The sequence below is a fragment of the Triturus cristatus genome, chromosome 4_2, assembly GCF_964204655.1.
Source record: "Triturus cristatus chromosome 4_2, aTriCri1.1, whole genome shotgun sequence".
NCBI classification, from domain to species: Eukaryota; Metazoa; Chordata; class Amphibia; order Caudata; family Salamandridae; genus Triturus; species Triturus cristatus.
In genome coordinates this window covers 341,449,545-341,461,695 of record NC_140586.1, presented here as the reverse complement: position 1 = coordinate 341,461,695, position 12,151 = coordinate 341,449,545, and the positions used below count along the sequence as shown (strand labels likewise).

At 47.8% G+C, this 12,151-nt stretch overlaps 1 protein-coding gene across 1 annotated transcript in view; it reads left to right on the top strand.

The window, feature by feature from the left end:
- Positions 1–12,151, top strand: part of LOC146833841 (uncharacterized) — a 750,859-nt gene that overhangs the window by 659,751 nt on the left and 78,957 nt on the right. Inside the window, exon 44 of the mRNA XM_085599920.1 lies at positions 5,346–5,412. Within this exon, the coding sequence (XP_085456046.1) occupies positions 5,346–5,412 (67 nt within the window). The remainder of the gene's footprint in view (positions 1–5,345; positions 5,413–12,151) is intronic.

The following is a 12,151-nucleotide window of genomic DNA, read 5'->3' as shown; positions in this document are numbered from 1 at the left end:
CAAAACTCCCAAGGCAGAGCCTTGGCCTCCACAATGGCACTGCCTTACCATGCCTGACTGCGGTCCACTGGTTTTTCAGGGAATGTCCAGGCATCACTGATTGACATATCCTTTGATGGCTCCTGCATGTTTGCCGATAAGGCTGACATGATGATCAACCATTTTCGAGAGAGACAAGTTACAGCCAGATCTCTTGAGCCTTCTTTGTCTGCACAGTCGGAGCAGCAGTACTTTCACCTCCACCAGAGCATCTATGAGCATTCACTCTACCCATCGGTACAACAGCCTCTCAGGCCCTTTCGTGGAAAAAGCTGCAGCAAGCTCTCCAGTCCCAGTCCCTCCTCCCCCTGCCATCTGCAACTTCTAAGATCTATTAGTACACCTTCCGTCCCACACATCCATCCTGTTGGTGGCAGGATCAGGCACTACCTCTACCATTATCTCCTACATGTGGGCACTTTAGAAAGGGGTACACTCTCCTTTTCGTTTATACCCCTCCTCCTTTGCCACCATCTCAAGAATGGTTGATGGAGGACCACCTCTCCTTGTTCTGTCAGGAAGTGCAGGCTATTTTGGCCAAAGGAGCCATTGAGAGGGTGCTGCGACAGAAGTAGTTCATGGTTGCTATTCCCCGTACTTTCTGGATGGATGGCTTTGCCCTATCCAAGATAAGTGCCCTCTCAACACATTTCTGAGGAAAGATAAATTCAAAATGCTCAGCCTGGCTCAGGTCTTTTGTGCAATGAATACTTGAGACTGGATTGCAACATTGGACTTGCATTATGCTTTCTTTAATATCTCCATCCTGTGAGCCCAAAGGCATTACGTGCCTTTCATGGAGAGCCACAAGCAATTCCAGTTTACTGTGTTGCCTTTCGGACTCATCAGTGCCACTTGGGTGTTCAGGAAAGCGCTGACAGTGGTTGCAGCTCACCTCCGGTGGTTCCACTCTACCCCTACCTCGACGACTTGCTGCTGAAGGTGGGCTCGCCACGGGCAGTCTTTACTAGGGAAAATCTCCTCTCTGCCGTCGGAGATCGTGGAGTTTTGCCCCCTCTGCGTTCCAATTAGAGCACGGGAGCTCTGGCAAAGTTTTGCTAACCGCCGCATGGCATAGTTCTTTCTGGCTCACTTACGTTAAGTTGGCGAGCAAGATTTTGAGACCTCTATCATGATTATCGGGCATCCCAAGGAGATTTCTCAATGCAGGAGGTTGCAACCATTCACGTTGAGAAACAGCACCCTCTGGCATGCTGCTTGGTGCTGTTGACCCTCATTTTACAGCACAGTACAATCTCCTGGCGCAAACAAGAAGCACAAGCAGTGCGGCTTGCAGATTTCTGCTGATTTTTTAAGTGACTGCTGAATTCCACGGAGTGAAACTCTGTGAGTTCCGTCCAACCCTAGTTTTCACCCACCTTTAGTCTATGGCTAACTGTTTGCATTTACTGGGGTTCACTATCAACGTGCCAAAGTCACATCTGGCTCCTTCTCAGATGCTCCATTTTATCTGAGCTATTCTGGATACAGTACAGTTCTACGTTTACCCTCCGGAGCGGAGAGTCCAGGATATTCAGACTCTGTTCCCTATGTTTCAGCCTCACTCCTGGATTTCCGTGAGACGGACTCTGGGGCTGCTGGGTCTGATGGCCTCCTGCATCGTGCTGGTAAAACGTGCAGATAGCATATGCAGTCTCAGTATTGGGATCCGAAGGCTGTGAAGTATCTGTAGTGGTGGCTGACAAACTGAAATTGGGTCAGCGGCAGACCCCTCTTCCTTCCTTATACAAAGCTGACAGTGTTGACTGATGCATTGCATTTGGGTTGAGGCTGTCATCTGGAAGAGGTGCAAATCAGAGGACTTTGGTCTCCAGTGGAATCTCAGCTTCATGTCAATCGTGTGGAGCTCAGAGCAATTCGCTTGGCAGTGAAAGCCTTCCCTCAATCCATCAAAGGGGACGGGGTGGTTCAGGTATTCATAGACAACACCACGAGGTATTGCAACAAACACAGCTTGGAGGGGTGGTGGACCATGTGCCCAGAAGCTCCGTACCTCAGGACTTGGCTGGAGTGCCAGGACATTTTCCAAGTGGTGTAACACCTGGCAGGTTCCTTAAACACCAGGGCAAACAAACTCAGCCATCAATGCCTTGCGGATCATGAATGGCAGCTACACCAGGAAGTGGCAAGAGGTCTCTTTTAAGAATGGGAAGAACGTTGGCTTGATCTGTTCACCGCAGCCTAGAGCATGCAGTCAGCACTTCTGGCCATTGGAGTTACCAAAGTGGGTCTCGCTCAGAAACTCATTCCATTTAGAATGGAATTAGGGACTCCTCTATGCCTTTCTGTTTTTCCCTTTCCTGCTCCAAGTTCTCAAAAAGATCAACACAGACATAACCCAAGACATCCTAATGGCCCTGGATTGAGCATGGAGAGTGTAGCATCTCAAACTCCTAAGGTTGAGAATCTGTCCTCCTTTGGGAAAATCCTGTCACAGCAGCAGGGCAGGGTTCTGCACCAGAAACTGCACACACTCCGCCATCATGCAGAAGATTGAGCGGCAGCATTTAAGAGTTTTGTTATCTCCCTCCCAAGGTTTGTGATGTAATCTTGGCAACCAGGAATCCCTCAACCAAAACTGTATATGTCTGCCATTGAGGTACATTTGTGGCCTGGTGTTCCTCATGCCTTGTGGACCTCCTTTCCACATCACTGTCAGAAGGTTTTATGTTTGTTTCATCTTTAGCCCGGTTAGGCCTTTCCCTGTACACTGTTGAGGGTTATTTGTCAGCCATTTCGGCTTTTCTGCAAGACAAATCTTACCTTTCCAAGACACCTTTTATGACTCAACTCCTGAAAGGTTTAAAGGACTTGTTTCCTCAATGGGACTTCAATCTTTTCCCAACATTTCAGAGCCACTACCAAGCTGTCCTCTGTGACTCTTGACCCTGAAAATTGTCTTCTTGATGACCATTATATTGGCCAGGAGGCTCAAGCTCTGTTTGTCCATCCTCCCAACTCAAGCTTTTCCCCTTACAAACTGTTTCTTAGAATGCATGCATTCTTTTTGCTGAAAGTTCTCACCAATTCCATTTTATCCAGCACAACACTCTGTCTACCTTTTTCGCCCGCTTCATCCTTCCAAAGAAAAGAGGAGTGACTCCATTGCCTGGTCCAAATACACACCTTTTATTTCACAATGATTGCACCAAAAACCATCAGGGGGATGATCAGCTCTTCAACTGGGTCACTGTAGTTAAATAGGGCAAGGCTGTGCTAACGCATACCACCTCTCGATGGATTGTACTCATCAGTAAGATCTGAGGAATACTAGATAAAAAGCAGCCTCTTGAGGGTTTGAAGGTCCATACAGCGATGGCTGTGAGATTAAAAGTCTCTATCAGAAGAACAAGTTACTTACCTTCAGTTGACTATTCTGGTAGGGAATCTATTTAACCACAGATTCCTCACTGACCCTCCCAGCCTAACCTCTCTGTGAACTAGGCCCTTCCCCTTATGATCCCATTCAATACTGCACACTGGTCAAACACTTTGATTTTTTCGTGGCTGTGTGTTTTTGATGAGGAAATAGTCACAAACAAAACTGATGCCAGCATGCCCGTTTGGTGCTTATATGGCACCATGACGCCACTTCCAACGCGGACAAAACTGACATGGAGCTGATCGATGCCACCTACAGGAGCGCTGACAGGTACGGCTCAAGATTTTCCGGATCCTGTCTGACTCCTGGGGAATATTCCAGGCTCAGAAATCTGCTGTTAGATAGTCTGTACCAGAAAAAGTGTTATCAAAGGTAAGTAACTTGTTCTTCACCATTCTACATATCTTTATCATGACTTTGCTACAGTCCCGATTGTGTATTATCTCTTCAGCAGGTCATATGATCTGTGAAAGGCATTTGAAAATTAGCTATTCCCAGGTCCAAGAAGATATCAGTTTTGTGACTGCAATAGTAACCAGGTGCTACTTTCATAGAAGCAAGAAAGTCCAACAGTGCCATATGCTGCTGATTTTTGTTTGGGTGGAAATATGTAGCGGGCACTATGAAATACCAGTTATTAGTTCAGATAGAGCCTTTCGGAATGTAATAAGAACTTTGAACCACACCTGATGTACTATGCGACAGAATAAATGTCATCTTACGCAAGGTTGGAGGTAGCACAGTGTGTTTCCATGTCATGAGTGCAAATATTGGTTATTGGATGGACTTTGAGGATTCTGCCACTTACAAATAATGTCCACTGTCCATCCTCAAAGGTTAAGAGACATCGAAGACTGACAGTGTAAGACCAACTATAACATTTCCTAGCTTTAGGTTTACGCTTTATTGTTTTGCTTCAATGATGAGGACAGTTTGAAGGAATTTATGTTCCAACTTCCTCATAAGATCACAGTAGCATCCGGCATTGCTCGCAGGTGGGGGGTGTGGGCATGAGGTGTCGTGGGGGGGGGCAGGAGATTTGCGGGGGTGTTGAAGGAAGGGGTCGCGGGAAAATACAAAAATTAAATTAAACTTACCTTTCCGCCAAGTCCCGCGTCTCCACTGCTCCTGCTCTCCTGCCCTCCTGCCCTCCTGCTCTCCTGCCTCCGATAGGAACAGGAAGCAGGCAGTCAGGCTCCCTCCCCTAAGCCACTCACAACATTGGTTGGGATGGCATCGAGCCAGGGGCTAGTGAGGTGAGCATGTTCTCTATGCAGGCTGCAATGCAGCGCGCATGGAGAATGGAAGAGTGCACATGACTAATTTGGGTGGCCCGAGAGGGCTGACTAAACAGTCTTTGTGCACTCAGGAGTGGGCAAACCACGAATCCGCTGCCCTGCTCAAAGAGCAGAGCAGCCCCGCCCACCCGAAATGCGCAAAGCAATCATAAAATGGTAATAACTAGAAGTTATTACCATTTTATGTTATGTCTTTCTCGCACTGCGAGAAAGCAGTGTGGCGACGCTTCTCCCCCCTAGTGGAGGAGCAGCCCCTGTAAGATCACTAGCTGAGCCCTTTCTAATGTTAGATGACACTATGAAACTAGCACACAATCTTCTTTAATTATAATCTCTTGGCAGACATTCTTGTGACATTTCTTGGACCAACACCATCTAATGAAACTGCAACCTGAAAATCACTTCTCTCAAGATTGATTCCATGAAGGAATCTAGTTAAAAAACAGCAGTAGTAGATGTTTGCTTAAAAGTTGAATTCAAGGCACAAGCAGCTTATTAAAACGAGAGCTGATTAGCTGTTACTTCAAAAGACACAAATTATGCCCATTAACACATGGTGAGATGCACAGATATGGAGCTTAATTGTATTTTCTCTTCCCTTCTAGAGTTATTTGTCCAGAAGGATGCCTAAAACAGGAAGCCGTAGTGTGGGGGACTGATATCTACACAGACGTAAGTTTATGGGGGACTGATATCTACACAGACGTAAGTTTATGGGGGACTGATATCTACACAGACGTAAGTTTATGGGGGACTGATATCTACACATGTTAAATGGTAGCGGCCGTCGTAGTCGATAACCTTTCAAGTATTGCCCGGCGGTAATCGCCTCTTATACCATTCGATGCTAAACCAACAAAGAGGCAGGCGCCGGAGACTGGAAGGCAGGAAACAAGGTTTTATTCTCTCCGGAGGAGAACACATCAGGTCAGACAGCAAGGTATCGTCATGAGGTGCTCTAACCACATCTCTGAGGCCTGGCCTCTTATACACAAGTTTATTGCTTTATTACACGGTTTATTGTACATGGCACATTCTTGAGATTGCTTTGATACATGATAGAACATCCTCAGAATCCCCACTTCAAGCTCGTTCCCACACATACCTACGGTGGAAGCCCCCACCCCACCCACAGTAGGAGATGGCTATCACAGCTGGACATTCCGCCAATTCCCGGGGGTGTGTGTGACCGGTCGGGTCTCAGGGGGTGGGGGGCCTTGATCTACTGTAATCCCTTTGATGTGGGGTGTTTCCCTTACAGTAGGGGCAATAAACTGCATCCGCAGGGCTAGGTGATGGCCTGGGATCGGTTCGGACAATGGGGCGCAGAGGAAGGTGGTTATCAAAAGAGATGCATGACCATGTATGGGATGTCGGTCAGGCGTGGGATGTGGTTCCATGGCAGGGTCGCGTAGTGGGAGAGGGTTTATGGCCCGTGTATGAGAGAGCGGGGGTGGCCGGCGCGCGGGGGAATGCTTGCAGCACCATGGGGACGCGCTGGTGATCGGTGATGAGCGGGGAGAGAGAGTGGGGTGCCTAAAATGGCTGTCGTACGTTTCCGGTGCGTGGCGCTGGGGAGGGGCAAGATGGCGCAGATAATGTTCAGTTGCAAACTAAATTTCCACAGTCCTCCCTTTTAACATATCTCGCCAGCTTGCCTGGCCGACATTCACCTTCGTTAACCTTTTAGCCATAATATCGTAAATGTCTTTTATGCATTCCTTAAAAGTACAGAGTCTTTAGGACAGGCAGGAGCAATCTGGCACAATTGTACATAGTTACATGTGGTTGACGTGACAGTTGATGGCGTAGCGTATACAGAATTTCATTAGAACACAAACTCGATACTTGAAAAAGGTTCGGTAAAACAAGGGATAATTACGCTTATTTACTTAAGGCCTAGGCTTCGCGTGGATCAAGCTAAACAGCATAGTCATGTCATTATACAAAGTTAGAGTTTCTTAATTTATCAGTGTACAGTTGGAAGTGACTGATGCAATATCACGAAAACTCGATTGGAAGATAGTCAATATAAAAGCGGTTGGGAGAGGAATTCATCTTAACATGAGTTACAGTCAGGTAAGGGAGTTCTTCTTTCCAGTGTCCTATTATAACGAGCCATCACTGGTAAGCTCTTATTGTTCTTCTTCTTTTGTTGGCACTGTTGAGCACCGGCGGTGGAGCTAAGGTCCAGCTCAAATCCAAGTTTTCACGTAGCAGGGTGTGACCATTCGTGGTTCTCGGATCACAGTTCTGTCCCCTAACTCATTTTATCATAGGTACCTTGAGACGGGGTACCCGCAGTTTGTTCTTCTGTTGTTAAGTCAAATTCAAAATCCATATAAAAGAGAGAGAAGGGGTGTGGCGTACTTTGGGATGCCGAGGGAAGAGGGGGTGGAGTGGGATCGGATCAAAAAGCAGACCAAGGAGAGCAGAATCTTTCAGCACTGGGCCCATCAATCGGGCCCGACGGGCTGGGACTTCAGCGAGCAGGGGGCCTCGAGATAGCCCTTCGTTCGATCGTTTATCATGCTGATAATGGTGCCTCGTCTCACGCCCTTTTTGCTTCGTTGCTCCCCCCTTTGGTCGATGCCATAGATGTTCCATGGTCCGCAGCCAGGCTGTGCGTCACGTCCGACCCCTCTCTTCCGATGGCCGCAGGTTATCTTTGAATGAGTACAAGAAACAAAATCTTAGAGAGTTGGCAGGGAAGACATTTACACACTTCATCCTCTCTCCCAACCACCGAGTAGTTGGGGAAACGCTTTTATCGGTCGCTGTATGATTGATGTCTATTACCTCTTATGTCGGTGCATGTTACTAGTTTATTAATCATTGCTGTGGTGCAGGTTTCTGTGGGTGTTCCTGCAAATTTTCATCGTCTGGCATGCTAGGTGTCGATTCCTGTGCCCTATAATCGTTGCAGGAAGCCTGACATCTGTCAACTTTCTGGTCTATCAAAAATTCGAACCGGCTTCTCCGGTAGAGACTCGTTCATCTTAACACAAGTTCTGTTAATACATATTTTCCTCCGAGGACTGCTAAAAAAAAAAAAAATGCGAGGTGCTACTGTCATGGATTCACAGACATCTATTTCGGGGAGGGATACAAGCTAAACATTTTTTTTTTCTTGCTGGAGACAATAGGTAACCCTCATCAGCTTAGGCGATGTACTTTTAGAAAACAAAGTCATCAGCTGTTTTGCTCGGAATACTCTGGGACGGCTAGTACAGAGCTGGGGTGATTCTGGGAGGACGGGGTGCTTAGACATTCTAGTTCGGAACAATTGGGCGGGGGCAATTCTGAGCGGTGGAGATGGTGTCGTTAGAGCTCTAAAAACGAAAACCACTGACAAATAGTCCCCGTGATGAGGGCCAGATTGGGAGACATTAGTCGTCTTACCTGTCCTTTCTTTCTCAGCCAATTAAGTTCAACATTTGCAGAAAGGAGAGGTAGTAACGTGGTAAAGTACGGTCGTTTTTGTTTCTGTCAATTTGTTCGAACACCACCGTGTTTTAGGCCAATTATACACATACTGAGGAGGTATAGTGTCGTTAATTTATTCAAAAAGAAAGAGGGCAAGAGAGCCTTCAGCGAGGGAGGGAGAGAGAGAGTGAGTGAGTGAGTGAGAGAGAGAGACGTGCGCATCAAGTAGGCTATTTGGCATACGTACGACACAAAACGAGAGAGAGAGACATGTGTACGATAATAGGCTACTTGGTGCACACACAACATGGAGTAGCTCGGGTCAGTTTGATGTAAGAAAACACAAGCGGGGGAAAGACATAAATTCGGTGATCACGTATACACAAATACCGGATAGGGCGTGACAGTACATACATCAAGCGCAGAAACTTAAGACGGAGACACAGGGCTACGTTGAGTATGGGGACCTCTCCTTTCCTGTCCTCTTTCCTATGCACGCTGCGTATTTTCAGTATTTTGTAATTTATTTTTGGGGGGGGTGTCGGACCTTTTACTCCCCTCCCTTTGATCGATAGACAAGCACTTCAATTATACGATGACGTTCTCTTCAAGCGACCCAAGTATATGAAATGCATACACATTCATACCGTATAATCGTAGCACACACGCACAGTCATACCATACAGTTTTTCACGTTCCCAATGGCGGTCTGCACTTCGCGCACTATCCCACAACGTTTGTCTATGTTTTTCCCTATATTGAGCACGGTGCGGTCCATGTCGACTCAATTCTTCAGTCGGAACTTCGTTGTGACCTATAGAGAGGGAAAAGAGAGGGGGGGGATGTGCAGTATTCAAAGTACATTAGCGCGCGTAGACACGAAAAAGTTCTACTTACCACGTACCAGGCTAGCCGCAGGAGTGGATAATACCACAGACCTATTATGCTTTTCTTCCGATATACAAAGATGCTCTACTTCAGTCATCTCCTAAATTCGGGTTCCCTGGTCGTACATGTATTTCTCGATCGGTCGTATATTATGGTGCAAGATACCATACCTTGCATTCGGCATATACCTTAAGCTATAGTCGACCATTTTCTGACGACTCCTGGAAAAAGACAGGTGTGACGGGTACAAATTCCGTTAATCAAAAAAGATTCAGGCAAATGGGGTCTGCATTATCTGCTATCTATTGCTTGGGAGTAATAATCATTTATTCAAAAACCTTTACCAACCTAGATGATTTGTCATGACATTGATTCCGTAATTCCTTTAAGAAGCCCTTTATTTAAAACAATGTCAGTATACAAATACAGGCCTACAACCGTTCAGGCCGGCCACGGTGTGAGAGGCGTCTCGGCGCCATTTTGGGGCGAGGTCGGGTGGGTCCAGTGCACAGTCTAAGTCTTCCCACTAACTAGCTGCCGGACCAGAATCCCTTTCGGTAGTTCGAGAACTTTTCGTCAGCGTCAGCTTGCGTCAGCATGGCGTCACCGCGGTCTTGTAGCTATGCCGTTGTCCGTCCTTGGGGCGGGACAGCAGGCGGGGTCTTCCGCTGTCGCCCTGAATCAGTCTTTCTTTTACGGCACCAAACGGAGGCAAGATGGCTGCCGCCCGGGGCAAGGACAAGTTAATGTGGAATAATCAAGCAAAAAGCGGCGATTGCCCCCACCGGAGGTCCACGGGAGTCGAATGTCAATGACTCCCGCAGAATCTGCAAAGCTGAGAGGGTGTTTTTCAAGGATGGGGCCCACGCCCGAGCAGACAAGCTTTCGAGTCCAGAGCCGTCTTTTTAGCGGACTGGGCCTAAATCTGAAGAACCAACCGCCATCTCGGGAGTCCAGTGGCAGCGACAGCAGCAGTTCGATGGTATCACCACCGGGGTGGGTCCCTTGATCACTCGGCTGCGGGGGCCCATTTCTCGAGTGAAACGTTAATGGCAATCTTAGAGGATCCGCGCCTGAGTGGTTACCCGGCCGGCAAGACTTGAATGGCTGTCCTGCTGCAGCTTGGTCGGTGAGTGCAGGGGCGCTCACTCAGCCGGCCGGCGAGTGAATCGGCAGGGGTGCCCTCTCTGCTGGCGAGCCTCCACCTGGGGAGGCGGGGGAGGCCCGTCCGCGTCGCTTCCCCCCTGCCAGGGCACCCTTCGCTGCCGGTCGAAGCGGAGAATGGGAAGGCCAGTACAACGTGGTGGACTCCACCCTGGCGCTGCCAGAGCCTCGACGCTGCGTGTAGCCTCCGGCCTATTCGCACAATCGTCCGCCAGTGATGTTGATGGATTTTTGCATGGCTTTTATAGCCCAAAGCCGACTAAAAGGACCGCCCAAAGCAGGTCAATGTTGCTATTTCGAAGAAGGAGGGGCGAGGACTGTCATGTAAATAGTTGTTTTAAAACGTGTTTTAATGTGTTTATCCTGGCGTGTTTGTTATACCTATAAGTTATTAAAATGTTATAACTATACTACTTTGTTGGAGTGTTGTACATATCTGTAATCTGGTAACGAGCACAAGGATGTTACTGCGTAATCGGAAATATAACATAGCCCAATTGTGCGCGATCTAGCCCAGTTCGGGGACGTCGATAGTGGGTACCAGCAGGCTTCCGTTGGTGCAGGATTTTGTCGCATTTACTAGGTGGGGTGGGCAGTAAGGCAGACATGTTTTAGGCAATGAGAGCGGCGGAGCCGAGCTACCTCATGGCTACCTCGACCGTGGGCTTGGCTCCTCCTCCTAGTTTCATATTCCTCGTAAAGGGCTATTTCCTAGCGTTTCTTGCGTTTGTAGGGTCAAAAAGGATCCCATCAGCGGTTCACTGGTCTCACTAGATTATTTTTGTTTCTTTATAGCGATTTTTATTCCCTAGCTTGCTGTAAGCTACAGCGACTAATCCATATTTAGTAAATATGTCCTTATTAGGGGTGTCCTCCAGTGGAGCCGGGTGGTCCACCTCTAATAAGCGGTCCGGGTACAACCAACTACCAATCAGTGGGGAGAAGATAGGCATGACGGGTTACAACGGGGACAAAAGTCAGCACTACCTATCTTTTCACTGCTTGCAAAGACTAGATAGAATATCTCTATTCCACGTTATTTGTAAGCAGAGAATACCTCCAAAGAACCAATATCGAACAACTAGTGTTCGGACAATCAATCAATCAATGGTGAGAAAGAGATAGGCACGACGGGTTACAATGGGGACAAAAGTCTGCGTTACCCACCCTTCACTATTTGCAAAGACTAGACAGAATATTTCTATTCTACGTTATTTGCAAACAGAGAATATCTCAAAGAGCACTATCCTTCAAAACAATCAATATTCGGACAATCAATCAGTGGGGAGATAAAAATAGGCACGACGGGTTACAATGGGGACAAAAGTCTGCGTTACCTATCCTTCACTATCTGCAAAGGAAGAGAGAGTATTTCTACTCCTCCCCGTTTGTAGGCAGCGAATATCTCAAAGAGAACAATCAATAAGCAAATACTAGTATTTTCAATCAATCAATCAATCGTTTCGCAATTTGTCGTGTTTCACGACCTTACCCGGACCGCGTGGACAGTTTCTCGTCTTCCGCCTCCAGCGCCCGATCGTCCTCTACTCTCCGTATTTGCCGCGGCACTCCTGATGGTTCCCAATCAGGACCGTAGATCACTCGAGAGAGGTCTGCTCGGAACCAGTGAAGTTCGGATGATCGGCTGCCAGACGAGGGTCTATCGGGCAGGAGCTCTCCCGATCGTTGCAGTCGTTCACTCTGTCGTCGGGACCTCTCCCACTGGATCCACGTGTCGCTGATGGGCCCCACGCTTGGGACGCCAATTGTTAAATGGTAGCGGCCGTCGTAGTCGATAACCTTTCAAGTATTGCCCGGCGGTAATCGCCTCTTATACCATTCGATGCTAAACCAACAAAGAGGCAGGCGCCGGAGACTGGAAGGCAGGAAACAAGGTTTTATTCTCTCCGGAGGAGAACACATCAGGTCAGAC